Source organism: Pholcus phalangioides, unplaced genomic scaffold, assembly GCF_987345545.1.
Source record: "Pholcus phalangioides strain wild (caught in Gottingen) unplaced genomic scaffold, Ppha-v1.0 ptg000020l_1, whole genome shotgun sequence".
Lineage (NCBI taxonomy): Eukaryota > Metazoa > Arthropoda > Arachnida > Araneae > Pholcidae > Pholcus > Pholcus phalangioides.
This window is the reverse complement of record NW_028301613.1, coordinates 8,810,826-8,831,900: the sequence shown is the minus strand read 5'-3', so window position 1 is coordinate 8,831,900 and position 21,075 is coordinate 8,810,826. Positions and strand designations below refer to the sequence as shown.

Below are 21,075 nucleotides of genomic sequence, written 5' to 3'. Positions count from 1 at the left end.
ACATAGCATTGTGTCCAACTAAGAATGTATATTCTAGTTATTAACCCCTTCCTTAAGGGGTTCCTCAAACTTTTTTTTCCCCAGCAGCGCCCTGTTTCCTATCCACGAGCTCCACTGGCTCCCCAGAGCCGTTTAACAAAGAATATTTTCAGAAAACTTTTTCAGAAAGCCGCGGAGCAGTCAAAGTCCCTGACAAAGGTTAGAGGTGCGCCAGGGCGCTGCTGTGCACAGTTTGAGAACCCCTGCATTAACACTGTATAAGAGGTTTTTAAAATTTTTCTGATCTGCATTACAATTGCCACATTGGAAATAAAAGAGTGTTAAGAACCCGAAATATTTCGGCATGACCAAAATAAAAGAGATAAAGTTTGACAAAATATCTCAGGATTGCTGCTGTACAGCTTAATGTACAGGGACAGCTTTTTATGGAAATTTTGTAATTTTTTGAATAAAGTTTAATGTGATTACATCAGGAATGAAGGTTTTTGATAACAATAATTTATTGATAACTGCATCATGGCTTGAGTCCTGTTTCATGTGAAAAATGAGAAACTCTAAAACTGGTTGCAAAATGCTCAATTGTGTTGCTGTTTTTCACTGACTCTTTTTTAATAATTTATCATATGGTTATAAATGGTGATTTTTTAAAGCCAAAACCATATATATATTTTTTTAAATTCAGCCATTGTGAGGAGTTAAAAATTGAACTGTTTAATGCAAATTACCATACTTTTTCAATATACGTAGATTGGTTCCCAACTTCGAGGCGCAAATGCGAGCCGATCTCCCCGTTAAAAAGTCTCGCCACAGAGAGTAACAGACATACAAACAGTACAAATATTCAGTCACGACACATCACTCACTTCACTTCTGAGATATAGATGGAAGCACTGAAAAATCATACGCAACACTAGATACGCACTCAGACAGTTAGGTACACACAATTACACTTCCGGCACAACTCACTAGGTAGAAAATTGCCTATGGCGATAGACCTGAGTTGTGTTCGGTTTGAAAAAAAAAATATATATATATACGTAGATACCACTGATGCCTTCAGAAAGTCTTGCAGACAAAACTGTGATTCTAGTTAACTGAAAGAAACTGACCAAGGACTAAAGGGACTTTTTTTTAATCTTCCTTACCTTTCACTTTACTATAGAAAGTCCATTGCAAAAGCTGTACCACAGGTTCATAGATCATAGTGATCAATATGGCTCGATGAGAAAAAAAAAATATGTGAATAAAATACAGAACTATTTGTCAACAGGGGAAACTTGCTCACTATACTTCTGAACTCCCTGCATAGTCTTGCAGAAATATAATCATAATTTATGGGGAAGAAAAAGGGTTAACTTTAAAGTAACACCTCAGCTTTAGGATGAACCAAAAAAATTTATAACAAACTAAAATTTGGATAAAGTATTTCCCACGTTACGATATACATCTGGTCTGTGCTTTGTGAAGTTGATATTACATGTTTTTCTATAATAAGCGACATCTACTGTATTACCAAATGTACAATGCTTTCTATAGAAACTTAAACGTTAAAATTAAGCTTTGGATTATTGGATTACTTTAGTCTTAGGGCCATTCAAGTATTACCCCAGCATCGATGGGGGGGGGGGGGGTACAGGATGTTTCAAATTTGCTGATTTTTCATGACCAGTGGAGAAGAGAAGATGAAATATTCTTAATGGTATCTTTACTGGGAATGCAGAAAATGAGGAGAACCTTTCCCTAGTTGAACAAACATTCCCTGCACCCTGTTGATAAATCCTCTATAGACCTCTTTCTCAAGTAGGTCTTTCAGACCTCCCACCCCACCCACTGTGTCTCACTTACTTGTATAAGGGGGTGGAATCAGCTAACTGTTTTGTGACCACTCTATGTGCATGTGTGTTTTGTATCCTTGAATGATTTGCTGGACATAAGCGGATACATGCTCTTTGTGCTCTTTGAACGGGGCGGGGGTTCACTGACAGTGCATGATGATCAGGGGATTGTCTACTTTCGCCCCGCCACCTTTGCTAATGATACCATATTTTATATTTTGTGAATGAAGGATCACCACATTCACACCTCTGTATCATCTATGCTCCTGTATGATGTGGATGGGGAAAACAAGCTATGATGATTTACAGGACGAACAAAGAAACTACTCATGAAAAAATACTTGACCATGTTTTAGTGTGGGCCCACCATGCACTGGAAAAAAAATTGGTAATCATTGATTAGCCAAGACCAGACACATCCGCAATAATTCTATTCATAGAATTGATAGCTAAATAAAAAGGAATTACTTCAAATTACTTGAATGGTTATTTATGAGAAACCATCTTGCCATATCATATCTCCAATTTAGAAAAACCATGATGAAAAAGGCGAGAGCTCAATGTCCGGCACTTCGCACCAACTTACAAAGGCAATCACTCTCTTGTTGTGTACCACTCCTTTAATTAAAGCTTAACTTAAACCAGTAATTAATAAATGTAAAACAAAAGATAAAAACATAGTGTGTTCAATTTATAATCATATGAAAAATAATCCCTGTGTATGTATAGCAAAGTTCACTACAGCAGTGCCAAATGGTGGTGGTCAGACTATGTATGTATATTCTTGAAGGGAAATCCAATCAGAGGTGTAAGCAGGATCAACCTTTGGAGGGGCGGGTTGCAATGAATTTCTTGAAAAACAATTCGAGTTCTTAGCTGTCAAATAGCATTGCAATTGATAGAAATTGATTATAACAACATATAAAGGCATTTTATTCCAATTTTTTAATTTAAAAAAATTGCATCAAAATAAATTTTTGATCAGCTGGAGGGGGGGGGGGGGGGATAACAGGGGCCCATGCTCCCAGTACATCTGTGATCCCAATATGCATTAGGACAAGGGGGCAGAGCTGACTAAATTTTGTTAATTGAGAGGCGTGTCAAAAATGGTTAAAAATCCGCTGACATAATACTTGAATGGCCCCCTTACTCCAAAGTTCCTATCATGTTCCTATCATTATATTCACTTGCAGTAAAATTTTAAATTGAAATGTAAAAATATGAAAACTAAAAGAATAGATTCAGTTTTTGTAGGTTTGAAGAATGATAAAAAGATATTGAAAACACAGTAGAGTGAAACATTTGAACTCACCTTTGTCCCTCAGAGGGCCTCAAAGATATTGTTTTCATAATGAGTGGAATGAATTCAATAATGTCTTGATGGAGAAGATCCTTGTGCACTTGGCAAAGCAGAACTATATGGGTGTGAAGTTCAGCTGAAACTTTCAATGACTGAGATGCACGAGGAAGTATATTATACTAAAAATAAGATAACAACTTGTCAAGTAGCAGCAATCACTGAATAGGGAATATACACTTGTGTATTTACAAATTCTGCATCAAAGCAATTGGCTCACAAGTAAATGCTCGTATAATTTGACATGAAATACTACCTCAACATATTTGCATCTCTCCTTGTCTTTCTTACCACCATCAGCTTCATTGTAACTGCTTTTATCTAGCACCTTAACAATTTTAGCGATGAAAATATCCTCTAAAACCTTTTCCATATTGATCTGAGACAGATCGCTGACAATGATTGAATCATTTGCCTGAAATATTCTGTCAAGTTGCGGTCCCAATTTACTAAAACGTTCTCTGGAGAAAAATAAAAACTCCCGCACCTGCAAATACATTCCATAGAAAAAAAAAATTATTTTATGTTTGTAAGTCGCATGAACTTAATAGAAAATCAGAGTTTTTATGCTGGCTTGAGAGTAAACAACACACTCATGGGCGGAAATACAGGGAAGGGCATTGCTTCCCCCAGCATCGCAGGTGGAGTCGACTGATCTAATTTATATGTGTATATACAGGCCTAGAAGTGAAAATTTGAAAAAAAGTAAAAAAAATAAGAACACCATTGACAAAAAAGAAAAAAAAATGGAATTCCCAAATTATTGTAGCATTTAAAAATGTTCTGTTGTTCAGAATCATACCTTGAGTATTTTAATTATAGCACGCATTACAGTGAAACCTGTCTTCAAAGGAATTGCAAAAGGGACTGAGATTTTTTGTTGAACACAGGTTTTCGCTTAATAAAGGTTCAACTGAGTGTAAAATTATGTAACGATCTCGTGTCTGATTGAAATAAAAATAAATTAATTGAAGATAAAATAAATAATTAAAAAATAGATAAAATAAATAAATCATTAGTCTAGTAATTACTATATGTACTGTATTTAGGTCAAGCTGTTCGCATATTATCATCTATGTTTATGCAATCCTCAGCATCAGGGCCGTAATAACTAAGAATTTTGTGAGGGAAGGAGAGAGAGAGCAACATGATTGTGCCGCCCCACCACTGTAAAATTTGATAATTTTACAATAGTGTTTTTGTTTCCCACCTAAACTTTGCAACCCCCTAAATTTCACCACCATCGTAGTTGTCGCCTTTGCCTTTCTCTAATTAATTCTGGCCCTGCGATCACGGAATGCACACAGCTTGCATACAATTTCTTAAGTCTTGCATATCATTTGGAAAAAAAATTCAACCCTTCATACTGATTTCTATCTTAGATTAAGTTTGTTTCCCCAAAAACTTTTGTTACAATTTCAGAAACCAATTGCTTTACTGCATGGCTTATCAAAACCACAGCATCAAGTGCAGAAAAAGTTTTTGCTAATCTAAGGGAGTATGATGTAGAACTACATTTGCAATCATAGATTGCATAAAAAATTAAGATGGAGCACTTCAATATTTTGTATGATTTTTTTGGTGTATTGGTCGCCAAACATTCACAGTGTTTGTGTGAAATTTTCTGTTGAGAGGGTAAGATTTTCCTTTCAGTTTCCACGTTAAACAGGTTCCGTTTAATTCAGGTTTTTTTAATGTATATTTTGGCATTGAAATCCCAGGGCCAATATTTTTTTTTGTTGAAGACAGGTTTCTGCTGAATAAAGGTTCCATTAGAGGCAGGTTTTACTGTATCTATTAATTTCAAGAAACTCAACTTCTAACGAATTTAAAAATCTTTCATTCTCACAGAATGTCATATTAAAAACAACGTATAATGGCAAAACTAAAAAGAAAATCAAATTTCTATTGTTACTTGAAAAGTCCAATTAATGATCATGATCTATTTTTTCCCTGTCCTTTTCGAAAAAAAAAAAAACCTGTCTATGTATCATGGAAATGTAGCACTTGCATGCTCAACCCATTGCCCAAGGGCCAAATGTGCCCCAGAGTCATCTGATGTAGCTGTAGCCCATGACATCTAACCTAATATTGTGAAAATGGACTAAGCGACACATTTCCAGATCGTTCAAAGAGACCTGAGGCACAGTTCCAGAACACTCAAGTTACATGCGCTGCTGTTCCACTTCACTTAAGCAGGAGTGGGAAGTGACGAAATCCATTTCGGAGCAGATATTTATAAATTGGAGAAGTGAAATTAACTTACAAGAATATTTTTGTTACCCCCACCCCTTTTCAAAATAAAACAATTGCACTGTCTTTTGTCATCATACATCTTTTCATCAGCTTGTTTTTTGTTTTTGGTGTTTCAAGCTTTTGACACCTTGTTTGAAAGAGCGGCTGTCATAAAATTTTTCACACCAATCTATTTAAGATGACACCCTTTTTGCTTACTGAGGGCACTATTTGCTGTCTAGAACAGCAGTAGTTTAAGTAGGCTAAAATTTTTTTACAATTTTTCAATTTTTTTTATACTTGCAAAGAAATTGTTGCAAAATGGGAGAGAATTTTGGAATATACAACACCCTGCTTGGCGATTCAGCACTTGTTATTTGGTGAGATTAGCAATTTGACACTCATTATTTGGCACTTTTAGTGATTTGACACGTTATTTAGTGACATTGGTGAGTTAACACGCATTATTCCGTAACATAGGCGATTTAACACTTGATATTTGGCAAAGTTCCTAAATTAACATTCATAATTTGACAAACTTGCTCTTTTGCTAGCAGAATGAAATTCTCTTTTCACGAAGCATCAGGATTCGACATAATGATGATCTATCACAGAACACTATTTCTGCTGTTTGCAGTGCAACTTTTTTCTTTTTTTGGAAAACGGAAACTGACTCACATTTTCGCTTTAGAGCTGAAAGACCATAGCAAATTATCTTCAGCTGCATGATCGCGGTTATCATCTGGATTTCGCAATGGAAAGCCTGATGAGGAGCAGAAAGTTTTAATAAGGGGCCACAGTTAGTCCAATCTGGTTTTGGGAGTCAAGCGTGGGAACTTGCCGGGAAAATTCGGAATTTTTTTTTTTAAATACGCTACCTTCTCTCTAATTTCACAAACTTTTCTGGACTTCTGGCAATTCTTTCGATGAGAGACCAGATGGACTACCGGTTCAACATGCTTGTGTAGCACTTGAACAAAAAACTGTCTTGAGGTAAAGCAGCAAAAGGTAAATAAATATTAAATATCTTTTTATTGAAAATTTCCATTCAAATGTAAAAAATATCTCTGTAGTCCTTACAAAGCGTGAAAAGCACACATGATTAGCCTGCAAGTTTTTTCCCAACACTGTACTTTAGTGTAGTCAAACTACTTTCCAACAGAGACCACTATTTTTTCAAGGTCACGAGATTAACACAACTACAGAAGATGGGAGGAGGTGGTGGTGAAAGTACAAAGGAATAAAATACGCACTTCTTGGAAAGAATCGTTTCGCAAAGAGCAGGAACAAAAATTTTTGCCATCCTTTCCAAAATTCTGGGCATACCGAGGCAAAATTCATTATTTTTGCTATTTGGAGCAGAAAATTTTGAAAACACACTATTGAAGCAGGATGACACGAGATGTTAATTTTGGTGCAGTGCAGCACAATTGGTGCAGACTTCCCACCCCTGTTTAAGCGACACGCAGCACATTCCCACATCAGTAAATATTCCGCAGCATATTTCCAGATCACTGTGACACAGTTACAGAGCGCTCAATTGACCCATGGAACATATATAGATCATCTTAAGTGACCCACGGCACTGTTCCAGATCACTCAATCAAGTGGCCATTTCAAAATCAATGAAATTTTCCACATTTTACTGAAGGCTGAACACCCTTGATGTAACACCTCCTGGAGTTACATTACACCCGAAGGATACAGCAATTAGAATGGGCTGCTGTTCATGAATGTCTTCTTTTTTTTCAAAGTTGGTAATTGCCAATAGCATAAAAACAAGCCTTGTATGCCTTAAAACACACATGCCCAACCCATGTGGGCATGTCAAATCACAACACATTTCCTGATTACTTCAGTGGCCCGCAACATTTCCAGATTATTTCAGTTGCCTATGACACATTTCTTGATCATTTAACCTGCCAACCCTGCCAACAGAGTATATCCAGATCACCCAAGAACTTATCTCAAGCCCATTTCCAAATCATTTGAGCTCAGGCCACTTAATTGAAATAAGAATGTGCCCCGAGCTGCTTGAGTGATCTAGAACAGTGTTTCTCAACCACCGGGCCATGGCCTGAGCTCTGATATCATTCATACCTGGCAGCGAGTGATTAACAGTTTTATTTTCTTCATTCACCTTTCGTTGGTTGTGTGTTTGATTGGGCCTTTGACTCACAAACATGAATGAAACGGGGCAGTAGGTTTGAAAATGTTGAGAACCGCCGATCTAGAACATTGTCCCAGGTCACTTAAGTGATCTGGAAATATGCTGCGGGTCACTCAAATAAGTAAGAAAGAATATGCAGTGAACCACTAAAGTTATCTGAGTGTGCCTGAGGCAGGCCACATTCGGCCCTCAGGTACCCACTGCTCGCGAGTACCACAGTGCTCAATGCTCATGTCTGATTTCGCACTCGTGAGCACTTCATCAACATGCCAATTAAACACCCTGAAGGAACTGCATTCAAGGTTGAAATCATCGTCATTTCATGCATTCCTATGTTGTTAAACTTGCAGTAAAGATGCTCTTCTTTCGATAATGGGTACAGGCAATGCTCCAAACTGGGAAAAGGCTGAAAGCCTCTGCCCTAGTCTCTCCTTAAACCTCTCTTGCGGCAGCCTACCCCGCTTTTTTGTCTTCCTTATTTTATGGCAAACAATCTGTGAAACATATTCACTTTCCCCACTTAGACTTCAGGCTCATTTTAAGCACTTTGATTGGACATGGCAGTGAAAAGATATGCTTGTCATCGTCCCTAACTCTACAAGAAGTGAAAGAAAAAATTCTCTTCTCTTTGAATAAAAAACGTCAAAAAGAGAGGGAGTGATATTTTGCCTTTTCTCAGAATTTTTGTAGTGAGATGTTGGGTGTAAACAAAAGAAAGGAGGGATAAAATAGGAATAGTAGGAGGGAATTGGGGTAAAAAGGACAACTGTATCGAAAGTATGAAAATAGGAGGATATTTCTAAAAAATAGAAAAAGTAGGAGCACTGCAAGGTCTGTATATATGAATTGACACCATCATCGTGACCCTCGACTTTCAAGTCTATCTCCGCCTATGAGCATACTATATGATGATGCATATTAGGGTTTGTTAAAATACAAAGGTACTTTTTGAATTACAAGATAAGTTCAGTCCTGAAAGTTACCTATAATGTCACGAAACTCGCAAATCAAATATCCAATATACAGGGCGAAAACTTAAATCAGTTTCAGCTCAAATAACTAGTGATTTGTTGGTTATAAAAACATACCTTGAATTGGAAAAGTATTCAAATAACGTCCCCATTTTAGATGTCATTTATTTTACTGGGGGGGGGGGGGGAAGTATATGAAGTATATCAAATTTAATTTTTTGTATGGTCCATCTGTTCCCCAATCTCCAATTAAAAAGTTGTTTCCTGTCTCTCTCCTGATCCTACCAAAAAATTTGATGTTTTGAAGTACAATGTTAGCCAAGATATTTGAATTCAAAATCACTGAAAATGAAGGGAAACGTGTATATGAACTTAAGTGTAAAATATAGAATTATATGGGTTGGCTTGAGGTGGGGGTGATGAAGAAAAATAAATTATGAAGAAGGGAGTAATGGAACACAAAGTTTGGGAAACTCTGATTTAGCTGATGAGAACACAGGTATGAAAGGAATACAAAAAATATTTTGAAGTAGAAACCGTCAAAAGTTTAGCTTTGGATGCGGATGCTAAAATAACTTTTTTTAACTTCTGAAGCACTTTTAATCCATAAAAAAAAATTCAAAAACATTTGTGAAACCACTGAAAAGAAAAACTGTGTAAAGCAGAAATACATTATACAACAGTTACCCTAGGAGTGAGCTCAGGTTTGTAATGTACATATAACTGATGAATAATTTTCAGACAAAGACAAGCATTTTCTTCATTTTCCAACTAGATAAAAAAAAAGAAACAGATTAAAAATAGAAACGGCTCTTATTATATGAATAAAATATAAATGTAAATACTATTATATGGACTCCAAATAAAATCCACAATTGACAACAGCCAACAACATTATTGCTGGCAATTCGATGCCGCTACAGACATAGAATTAAAGAAAATAAAATAGATTATTACCTTCCACAGATTGAACATGCAGTTCAAAATGTCATCAACATATGGTTGAAGATGTTTGTTCATAGGTAAATGATACACAATCTCTAAAAGAGCTTTGCGACATCCCTGAAAGGTTGAAATTGAAAACAGGTTATTTTTTCTTATCACGTTATAGCTTTCAGTTTGTTTATTGCTTCAAGTTTGTGGGTTATGGAAATCATTCTGGTAACAATTATAAATTAAACATACAGGATATCCTCCAAGTCCTAATTTGGTCTTTAAAAGTTGTCGTATCAAATGTTTGTCATAGAGGTATGGTTCTAATTTTAAAAATGCACAAAATGTGTTCAGAAATCACTCTGTACCAATTTCAAGAGCGAATCTCGTAAAATAAGAAATTATAATTTTTTTATAATGTCTCCCTTGCCTCTATCTTCCAATTAGAAAGTTGATGCCTTGTCTCACCTGAGAAAGAGAAAAAAATTCCATGTTTTTAAGTGCAATATTCATTGAGATATTTGAATTCAAAATTGGGAAAATGCTAAAAATGAAAGCATAAATAAACTAACGGGCACCACTCCTTTTTCTCAATGAATGCTGTTCCTTCCCAACTTTTCTACAATTTTTAAATTTAAATATCTTAGCAAATATTGCACTTAGAAATGTGTAAATTTTTTTACTCGCCTTAGGGGAGACAGGCCAACACCTTTTTATTTGGAAATTAGAGAATGGAGGAACTGTATAAAAATTTAGATTTATTTTATTTTATAACTTTTTGTATTTTCACTCTTGAAACTAATACATTATAAAAACATTTTGACCATTTTCTAAATTAGAACCATGCCTCGATTGATGAGATAAAGGCTGAATTAAGACTTAGACACCCTGTATAATTCTCTCTTTAAAATTTCATACATTATGATGCACAACTGCTTGATCTTGATGTACTTAAACATAATTCTAAATAGCAGTGACATTCAATTGCGCGTGTTTTGAGTTAGAAATAGGGCATATATGAAATCTGAGAGCAGCACTTGAAGTTGAACTTTGTGTTTTTTCAAAATGGCTTCCAAGAGAAAGTGCCTCTGGGTAAATACAATGTATTATTACATAAAATTAAGCAATAAAATTTTGGAAAAAAATTCTAGGAGAATAATAATTATACCCCGCATCCTCTTGGCTGAAAAAATGAGAATGGAATGAATTATTTCTTTACTTATAAAGCTCCAAAATTTTACAAAAAATTTGAAAATGATTTACTTGTAAATCGTTTTCAAATTTCAAATTTTTCGTCAAATTTTGGAGCTTTATAAGTAAAGAAATAATTCATCCCATTCTCATTTTTTCAGCCAAGAGAATGTGGGGTATAATTATATAATATATATATATATATATATATATACACACACACACACACTGAATACTCTATAGTGGAATTTTCGGCATCAATTTCAGTCATCGAGATGTAGCATTTTCTCATTTTTCATGTTTTATTCATTTTATTTTTTCAGCACTGGCATCTTGATCCTTGTAGCCATTTTTCTAGGAGGCATGAATATTGTGTTGGCTTGGCGAATGACTTTTTCATCAATTGAAGAAAAAATGACATGATTTGTTGGGATGTCCTTGCAAATAAATTATACATTTAGTTTCATTTGGTTTTATTTGTTACCACCAGTTGTTGGTTTGAACTAGTATATCACACCTAATTGTCTCATCTTGCCCCCCTCCCAAGCCACTTCATAGGATCCTGTTTTATTTATAGCTTCTACAGCAACCTTAATTCATTTGATTGTCCATTTGGGGAAATACTGCTTTGATAAATAAAGGAAAAAAGACAACTACTCAGCTCCTTCCAAAAAACGTTCAAGAGCAAAATGTTTGAAAAAACAAAAAAATTCATGCCGACTTTGTCAAACATCCAAACAATTTTTTTTTTACATTATAATCCCTGTATGGAAGATTTTTTCACTGAAAATTTATGGTACCAAGTGAGGCTAATGCTGAAATTGGACAAAGTGACTATAACAGTGTTAAGTTCAGGAGAAAAGAGTTGGAATAAGGCTGAGGAGAAAAGAAGTGGAAGAAGACTAGAGAGAAGAAAAGGATTGACACATTAGAAAAAGCGGAGAGAGTGTGGAAGTTTGTAACGAAGAGACATGACGGTTTTGTTGGGGAAGTTGGATATACACTGCTGGCCACCGTAAATGCAACACCCTGAAGGAAGCATGCAAATAATATGAAATTTACAACATGCATTAGCGGAGGTGAGATATGCAAATGATTAGAATTTCAGCGCAGACGCACATCACGCGCGCCTGTGGCGCCACTTCAAAGCGCTATTTAAGGCTTGGAGATTTCGACGATTTGAAGTACGGCAATTGTGTTTTTCTTGTGGTTTTTTCAAAAAAAACGATCAATTATGCCTCTTAGAAAACAGCGATCATCTTTTGATCAAGTATCCGAGTTCGACAGAGGAAGGATAGTGGCCTACCGAGATTGTGGATTATCTTTCAGGGAAATCGGTAGTCGTGTTGGACGAAACCAAACAACTGTAATGCGGATATGTGATCGTTGGATGCAGGAGGGTACGACGGACCGACGTGTTCGATCGCATCCACCTCAGTGCACCACTTCACGTGATGACAGGCGTATTGTGCGTATGGCAGTGACGGATCGCTCAGCCACATCACAAACCATAGCACAGCACATTCAGTCTGTACCGCATCATCCAGTGTCTGCGCGTACCATTCGACGCCGTTTACAGCAGAGTGGTCTGTCCGCAAGACGTCCATTGATTCGTCTACCCTTGACGCAGAACCAAAGACGTCTCCGCCGCCAATGGTGCGATGAAAGAAGGATGTGGACGGCACAATGGAATGAAATTGTCTTTACTGACGAGTCACGCTTCTGTCTGCAACACCACGATGGTCGGATTCGAGTCTGGAGACACCGTGGAGAGAGGATGCTGAACAGCTGCGTTATGCACCGCCACACTGGTCCTGCACTGGGTATTATGGTATGGGGCGGTATTGGATATCACTCTCGCACTCCTCTAGTACGCATTGCCGGTACTTTAAAAAGCCAGCGCTACATCTCCGAGGTGTTGGAGCCAGTTGTCCTTCCTTACCTTCAGGGCTTGCCCACAGCCATATTTCAACAGGATAATGCGCGACCACACGTGGCACGCATTGTCCAAAGGTTCTTCGTCAATCGCCAGATTGAATTGCTTCCCTGGCCAGCTCGCTCTCCCGATCTTTCGCCGATAGAAAACATGTGGTCCATGGTTGCTCAACGATTGACCCAGATTACATCCCCAGCTGCCACACCAGATCAACTTTGGCAACGCGTGGAAGCTGCTTGGTCTGCTGTATCCCAAGAACACATCCAAAGTCTCTTTGAATCAATGCCGAGGCGTGTGGCAGCGATGATCTCCAACAATGGCGGCTACTCTGGCTACTGATTTTGGCAGGAACCACACTTCACAGAAGTCTATAAATTTAATCATTTGATGCTTGGTCAACATGCTATCTACAAAATAAATATTGTTGCGATATCTCTTGTCTTTCTTGGTGTTGCAATTTGGGTGGCCAGCAGTGTATATAATAAGTGAAAAAAAGTGTTGTTTTTCCCCTTGGAAGTCTGGAACCCAATTATTTTGCCCTGAAATCACAGTAGAAGTGCAGAGAAAGAAGAGATGGAGGAACAGCATAGAGAAAAGGAGATGGAACATGAACTCAAAAGACTGAGGATCAAGACAGGAACCAGAAGAGAGGAGTATAATCAGGATAGGCATGCCTGAACCCCTAGCCAAGATTTCCAGAACATGATTAAAAAATTCAGGATGGAAGAAGACATAAGTCTGTACCTGGTACTATTCGAGCGACAAGCTCGGCGAGTGGCCCTAGAACGGGAAGACTGGCTGACCGAGCTTTTAGGACTTTTTCCCTATGAAATGAACCAGTTAATTTCTGTGAGCTGGAAGAGAAAGTACAGGACTATAATCAAGTTAAAGAATTATTATTGAGAAGATTCAAACTCACCCCAGCGAAGTTTCATCAGATGTTTTCTTCACGTCACAAAAATTAAGAGAGCAGGAGAGACTTCTACCACGAATTGTGCACGTATTTTGATGGGTGAAAGGCGGCTTTGGGGGGGGGGGGCACGACATTTCAGCAACTAAGAGATTTAATCATTCCCGATCAAATGAAAAAACTCATTGCAACAGATTTTAAGGAACACTATCTGGACAAATCATGTGATATGGTTTCTCCAAGTGAGCTATCGGAGAAATTAGATAAGTTTGATGATGTAAAGAGGACTGTGAAAACGCTCTTCCTTAGTGATAGAATGAGAACCCTAAGACCGGTTCATCAGACTCCGAGATAGATAGGCAGTGGAAACCAGACTTCAGGGCGAGTCCCTCCCTTCTAAGGTAATGATGGGTTCGAATACCAGATAGAGAGCCGCAGTCACTTGTTATACGTGTCGAGAAGAAGGCCACATAGCAAGGTTTTGTGCTACAAGAAGTCAGCAGGAGCCATTAAGCACGGTTCAAGCAAACTCTGTACAGACAGAAGAGGGGGGACACAGTTGAAGAAACCACAGTCTTAACAGCATGTCTTCATGATCGTCTTCATGTCTATTTGCCAAAGGGATCAACAGAGCTAAGAACTGGCAGCTGAAGACCGAAAAACCCGGTAACCAACAACACAGTTTCAGGGAAAGTTCACCCTTCGCTTATGCCAGTGACAATCACCGCCCCACGAACTCTTGGATGAATAAACATTTATTTTCCGTTCAAGGGTGGTATGGCCGCTGCTGCAGCTGCTGTACACGATACAATGTCCGCCTGCCAGATAGTGTCATGCGTTGGCCCAGGGGACCCAAAAGGGTAATATGCAAGGTAATGAAGATTCCCTGTCATGGTTGCCATTGAGAAACTGAGTTATGCTCTTGAAGCATCATCATCATCATTTAAAAAATGATGGATGTGCTTTTCGATGATGGGATGTGTAAGGTTCAGGAGAAAAGAGCCGGAAGAAGGCTCGAGAGAAGAAAAGGATTGACACATTCAAAAAAGCGGAGAGAGTGGAAGTTTATACTGAAGAGACATAACGATTTTGTTGGGGAAGTTGGATAATAAGAGAAATAAAGTTGTTTTTTCCTTAGGAGTCTAGAACCCAATTATTTCGCCCTGAAATTGCAGTAGAAATACAGCTGAGGACCTAAGGTTAATAAAAAGAGTGGGAAAGTTTACTAACAGGTCTGTGAATATCTCACAACACACTCTTTAGGAATCACTGTTGTGAAGTGCTTCAATGCATACAGTTGCATTGTTCTACTAACTCTAAGTACTAGTTAGCAAAAAAAAGTAGGTATAATTTTTGAGTTTGTTTTGCTGAATAGGGTAAATAATAAGCATTGTATTGTAATAATAAGAATATCATTGTGATTATTGTTTTTCATCTTAGCTTGCATTTGAAGAATAATATCCTCCACAAACACTTCTTTGAATGAGGGTTGGTTTTTTTACATTTTCTTTACTTAATACGGTAAAACCACTCTTATCGGACAGCCCTCAGATGCAGCCTCTCTTAAAGAGTTACATCACACTATTCCACGAATTAATAGTGAGGAATCAATTCACAAAAAAAAAAAAAATGTTGCTTTCAGCATTACGAACAAAACAGGTGAATTAAACTGAAAAAGGTTATTGAAAAATAAGTACCTGTAGAATATTTTCTTGAATGAATTGAATTTCTATTGATTCCAATTTTGACAAGAAAGCCTGAACAGCTGTCTGAAGAAACTGAATGTAGGAGAGGTTTTCTGTGAATGTCTAGACCAAAATAAAATTTTAATTGGTTAATAAATTGAATGGTAATGAGTTTATAACAGGTAGCAATTAATGGAAGTTTAAAAACAGGGAGAAAAACTAATGATTACAATAATTTCAATGGAAATACAATTTTTTTTTATTAAAATGGAAAGTTTTCCCATATACATCTGGTACTTTTTAATATCCAATGGAAGATTGAATGCAGTGGGTATTCTTTGAATATAAAAGTTGGCTTAACAAATTGGAAAACAATTTAGGCACCAGAGACATGCTTGAAATAAATCTTTTTGTCTTCCTTTGTCTATTTCAAAGTAGTGAAGAAACATACATACAATATATATATAATCTAAAAACATAGAATATTCCTCTTCTGGGTTTGTTGTCATCTGAGTTTGGAAAGGGAGAACTTGCACAAGCAAAAACCCAAAAAAAATCCCTCTTGAAAAAAATGTGTCATTTGTAACACACAGATTGATGAAGGCGTGTCCAACATAGATAGGGGGTTACCAAGCCCCAGAAAAAGAAAGTATGAATAAAGAAAGATTTTGGGTCATGTTTCCTCAAAAAATTGAATTGATGCATGCCAAAAAAGTCTTAAGTAGATGCTGTAAGACAATTGTTTTTACAGGTGCATTGTGTTTTTAATGGTGATTGTTACGTATTTATGAAAAGGGAAGAAGCGTGGGGGGGGGGGGGGACTTTGCACCAGAAACGCACAATACATACCTCTACATATTCAGTCAATTTGAAGAGATCTTTCAGCTTCTGCTCATCCCCTGAACAAATAAAAGAAAGTTTTATTTTTTAATTAGTAACAAAAAATTATTGACACATGATTATCACTCTCTATAAAATAGTCACAATTACTTTTCACAAAAAACGGGACCCTATAAAAAAAAAGTCTGGACAAACCTTTGTTTGATCATCAAAGTTGCCTCTGAATAGCCTCAATGAAACTATGCAAATATTACACTGGCCGCCTTCATTTAATTCTATATGATGAAATGTAGTGAGAAAATTTATCTATAATAAATTCATTTCCATTTTTTGTGGGTTTCAACACCCAATCAACATTGCTCATGAAAAAGATTTATATCAAATCTTTTCATGTAGTGTGTGTCATATGCATACCATAATTTCATATATCTAATCCCTTTTCATTTCTTACACCCGAAATTTTACTACTTTGAAGAAAACATGCATCTACCGCGCCATATCCAAAAATTTCATTCAACAGTAATATAAGTAAAATAATATCTTGAGGAATGAAGGGGATTGTTTGTCATTGTTACAGAAAAGAAATGTTGATTTTTTTTTACTCACTATTTACACACCATCCTTTAAAAACTATAAAAAATTAAATTTGAAAATGTTTTTTTATATTCTTACCCCTAAAACAAAAAAGCTGCAACAAGAGATGTAATCTGTGGAATATAATCTGCATCAAGAAATTTTAATGTTTTTCAAAACTTCCGCGGATTATATGCATATGCAGGAAAATATAGGACATTACTATCATAACAGCCTGGACCAGGGTTTAAGCTGAATAAAAAATTCCTTTCACAAAAAAGCGAAAAGGGGGGGGGGGGAAAGCTTTAGCAAAATGCTACAATGCTAAGGGGCTATTCAAGTGAGCAGATTTTTAGCCATTTTTGACCCCCCCCCCCCCTTGTCAGCAGCTTAGAATATTTTATATTTTCAAAAAGGGTGGTTGATGATGTAAGCAACCTTCAAATTCCCCCCCCCCCTGATGCTGATGTAATAGTAATACTTGAATGACCCCTAATGTAATGATTAATGGTTGGATGTCTACTCGTTGTGTACCTCCTGTACGCATTTTTGCGAAAGTGGCTACTACTTTTTTTGCATTCTACGATTTTCTTTCACATTTTGCGAAAAATGCGACCGTAGCTTAAACCCTGGCCTGGACTACTACTCCTACTTAACGTACATGTGCTCATAAACATAAACTCCTCTGGAAAATTTCTAATAAATTAGCACACACTGGAATGTGTTGTATGTCGCCCTAACCTATTTATGTTAAAGTTATGATTACTGCATCTTATACTAGTGCTGCCATATTTGAAGTGAAAATGGTAAATGTCTGAATTCTCATGCTAAAAGTACAGTGGAACCTTGATAATTTGACACGCTAAGGGGATCGAAAAAGATGTTGACTAAAGCGGATGTCAACTTAGCAAGGTTTTATTTCATTCCACCTTTAACAATTTTTAAAAATTGCTTATGTATGTATGTATACAGGTCTGTATGTTGTTGAAAAATTTAATTCCATCATCTACAAATTCATATAAAATATTTTGGACTGCAATTTTCCATGACAATTTTTTGTATAAAATAATAATCTTGAATTGGGTGGAAAAAACATATTTTGACTGCCGGAAGATCTGTTATTTGTAAATGAGCAGCATAATTGCCAAAAGAATTTTCCTCCTCTCTCTCTTAAAACTTTCCAATCAAGCATTCTTGACCATCTATTGGGGGCCATTCAAGTATTATGTAAGCAGATTTTTAGCCATTTTTGACCCCCTCCCCTACTTGTCAGCAAAATTTCGTCAGCAGCTTAGAATATTCCATATCTTCAAAAAGGGTGGTTGATGACGTAAGCAACCTTCAAACCCCCTGCCCCCCTTGTAAACAAAAGTCAGCAAATCCGAAACCTTCCCCCCACCCCTCGATGCTGACATAATACTTGAATGATCCCCTTGCTTAAAAATTTCAGAAATCCTTTACATCTATTTCTGGATTTCGTAATCCAAATATTGAGTTTTCAGGTTCTAAGCAGGAGAATATAGGGACGTAACCCTATTCAAAGGTGAGGGGAAAGAGTCTTCGACACATATCACTCAACAAACAAATGGTAGAAATGATGAAACACAAGAGAATGTCATAGAATTTTTTTGAACTGATCAACACACAGGCAATTTCTGAAACTAAGTTGTGATATAATTGTAGTAGACTTATGCGGAATGTGGTCATTATATGTCGAGCTAGGGAGTCCACCACCCTTAGTGAATTTAGCATTAAGTCAACCATTGGAATAATGAATGTCAAATTATGGGAGTAGTCAAGTTATCGAGGTTACACTGTATTGTGTTGAAGATCTGCCCGTTCTCTGTGGAAAGAAGATTGGGATACTGAAATATCGTATACATAGATGAATCACTCACTAGCATTTTAAGCACAATATCAATCATTTTATTACACTATTACAGAGACTCATACTCGTGCAAGGCAAGACATTAATGAAACAATTTAATTACTTACAATCGATCTTATGAGGCGAACCAAATAGAAAGCTATATGATGTTGGCTCCCATTGTTCTTCAGTCATCATGAGTCACTGCCGCAGCATTAAACGTTCTTATGCATAGGCTTAATATCTATATCACATTTCATTCAATCAGACCTCAAGAGAAAAATTATGAGATAAATTATGATGAAAAACAATTCAAAAGTCATGTTTTGGAATCTGAATTAATTTAAACAAGAGATATAAAATTCTTGAGAATAATCTTTAGGAGAATATTCACGAATATTCTCTGGAAGGACTATTATAAATAACTTGAGAATATTCTTGTGACTGTTATGCAGTGCCGTCTTAACGCATGGGCTCGGGGACCTCAGAAAAACAATGAGTAATTGAATTTTTCGAGATATTTCCAGGTAGGGCCTCAAAAAATTCACTTGGCCCAGGAGCCCATGATGTTCTTAAGACGGGCTCTGCTGCTATGTAAGCAGTATTCCACAAATACCTACAGTTTTTTAATTATGACAACTAATACACCGTACTACTGATTTCTCGGCAGAAAGCAAAGAAACAATTTAAAAATTGCATCTTTGGAGGAAAACCCTCATAAAATCCGCAAGTAGGTCTTGAGTTTCGGCAATACAAATTCCTAAGTTGTCTTTGTTGTCACGAATATTGTAACAAGAAAATTTTTGAAACTATCAGGGTTCCAATATTTTCGGGGTTCCGTCCCTTTTGATTCCGCGGAACCCCAAAAAAAGCTATTGCAGAACATCAATTGGAAAACCCTGCACTAAATACACACTCAGACTGTTTGTTACATATGCATACTTTCGGCACATTCAGTAGTAAATTGCACATGATGATAGACTAGAGTTGTGCTCAGACTGATAAATTCAAACAGTAAGTAAATTAGAAATTATGGTTTAAAATTAAATGCATATACATCGCTTCATTGTCTTTCACAGGAAAATATGAACCAAAGTGCTCCAAGAAACATATTTCATCTTTTAGATTTTGTATGGAAACTTGGGTAATAAATAAAACTCGATCTATATAACCTGCAATTACGAGGAGTCCGGATTACAAATTAAATAACAATGCAAATAAGATTACTTTCACACAGTTTGTGATCTCCGCCACTTTAAACTTTACTACACAGTTTTGTTTCCCTAGCTCGTTCTCGGTAGGTCCTTTCCTAATAAATGTCTTCTGCGCGATTTCTCAACGCAGTGTACTGTTTAGAAACCTTGGACGCCAGAGACGACGCGCATATTTTATGACAAGCACATGTGGCTATTATTATAATAACAATAACAACGTCGGCATGGTCGACCGTAACTGCGAAAGCGCTTTGCAGAGAAGCAAGCGCTTTGGTAACTGCAGGCGTCTGGGAACGTCACATTTTCAAATCTTGTGACCATATAACAAGAAACTTTACAGGTAATTACCATATTTTTGGCCATCTCAACTTTTTTTACACAGTAAACCAAAGCGACTAGAGATTTAATACAGCTTTGCAGTAAACCCTCGGTTTACGAACAGCTCGGCTTGCGAACAATTCGGTTCCGAGCACACAAGTCCGTGAAAAGCAAACCTTTAGCCGGGTTTTCCTAGGAGTATCTCTGCGTTGTGTGCAGCGTGAAAACGCTGATTGGTTAAAAACCTGAAATTTAGGTTTTTTGACCAATCACAGTTTTCACGCTGGACGCGCAGCAGAAAGCCTGCTCCTAAGAAAACCCGGCTTTACAAACATGCATAACGGACTAAATCCCGAAAAAGCATATTTTAGATGTAATACAGACATCTAAAATATGCTTACGTCGATTTTTTTATTTGCCAGAAGATTTGGTTGAGTAATTAAATTTCGTAAGCCACAAATATGACTCTTGTTCTCCATCCCCATCTCAGAAATGTCATTTGGCCCGGGGACCCGTGATGTTCTTAAAACGGCCCTGCGCGTAGCGTGATAAAGATATACGTTTCTGCCGACGCGAAATAGTCCTGTTCGGTTCACGCGACGTAGCAAAATCTACCCTTAAGCCAGGTTTTCCTAGAAGCAGGTTTCTACAGTGCGTGCAGCGTGAAAACTCTGATTGGTCCAAAAAAACCTGAATTTCAAGTTTTTAACAAATCAGCGTTTTCACGCTGCACCCGGCTCAGAAATTCTACTCCTAGGAAAACCCGGCTTTAGGAAAACTTGCTTTACAAGGAAACGGGCAAAATTGAACCGGATAGCAAGTTCCGTTCTTTTTTTCTGCGCGCACGGTAACATTCAAAAGAAATAACTTCAGAAGTAGCGGACGACATCAAGAGGAAGTTTCCGCTGATTGATTCATACTGTTGGTGCTGCCATCTAATCTCAAGACTGAAGGTGACTCATGTGATGATAACGTTATTTTTTTATACTTGGAATAACAATGTTGATGATTATTTGTAACTAGCTACTATCCGCGTCTTC

At 37.0% G+C, this 21,075-nt stretch overlaps 1 protein-coding gene across 2 annotated transcripts in view; it reads right to left on the bottom strand.

The window, feature by feature from the left end:
* LOC149070940 (transformation/transcription domain-associated protein-like) overlaps positions 1 to 19,921 on the bottom strand; it is a 271,954-nt gene extending 252,033 nt beyond the window's left edge. The window contains exons 1-8 of one of the 2 annotated variants that reach the window (XM_089248856.1): positions 19,731 to 19,921; positions 18,632 to 18,773; positions 16,073 to 16,122; positions 15,236 to 15,346; positions 9,526 to 9,630; positions 9,256 to 9,339; positions 3,449 to 3,679; positions 3,148 to 3,314 (exon numbers count right to left, since the gene is read on the bottom strand). In XM_089248856.1, coding sequence (XP_089104982.1) covers positions 3,148 to 3,314; positions 3,449 to 3,679; positions 9,256 to 9,339; positions 9,526 to 9,630; positions 15,236 to 15,346; positions 16,073 to 16,122; positions 18,632 to 18,701 — 818 coding nt within the window. In that variant the 5' untranslated portion in view covers positions 18,702 to 18,773; positions 19,731 to 19,921. The remainder of the gene's footprint in view (positions 1 to 3,147; positions 3,315 to 3,448; positions 3,680 to 9,255; positions 9,340 to 9,525; positions 9,631 to 15,235; positions 15,347 to 16,072; positions 16,123 to 18,631; positions 18,774 to 19,730) is intronic. The other variant, XM_089248857.1, reaches the window with a different exon arrangement.
* Positions 19,922 to 21,075: the final 1,154 nt, after the last annotated feature.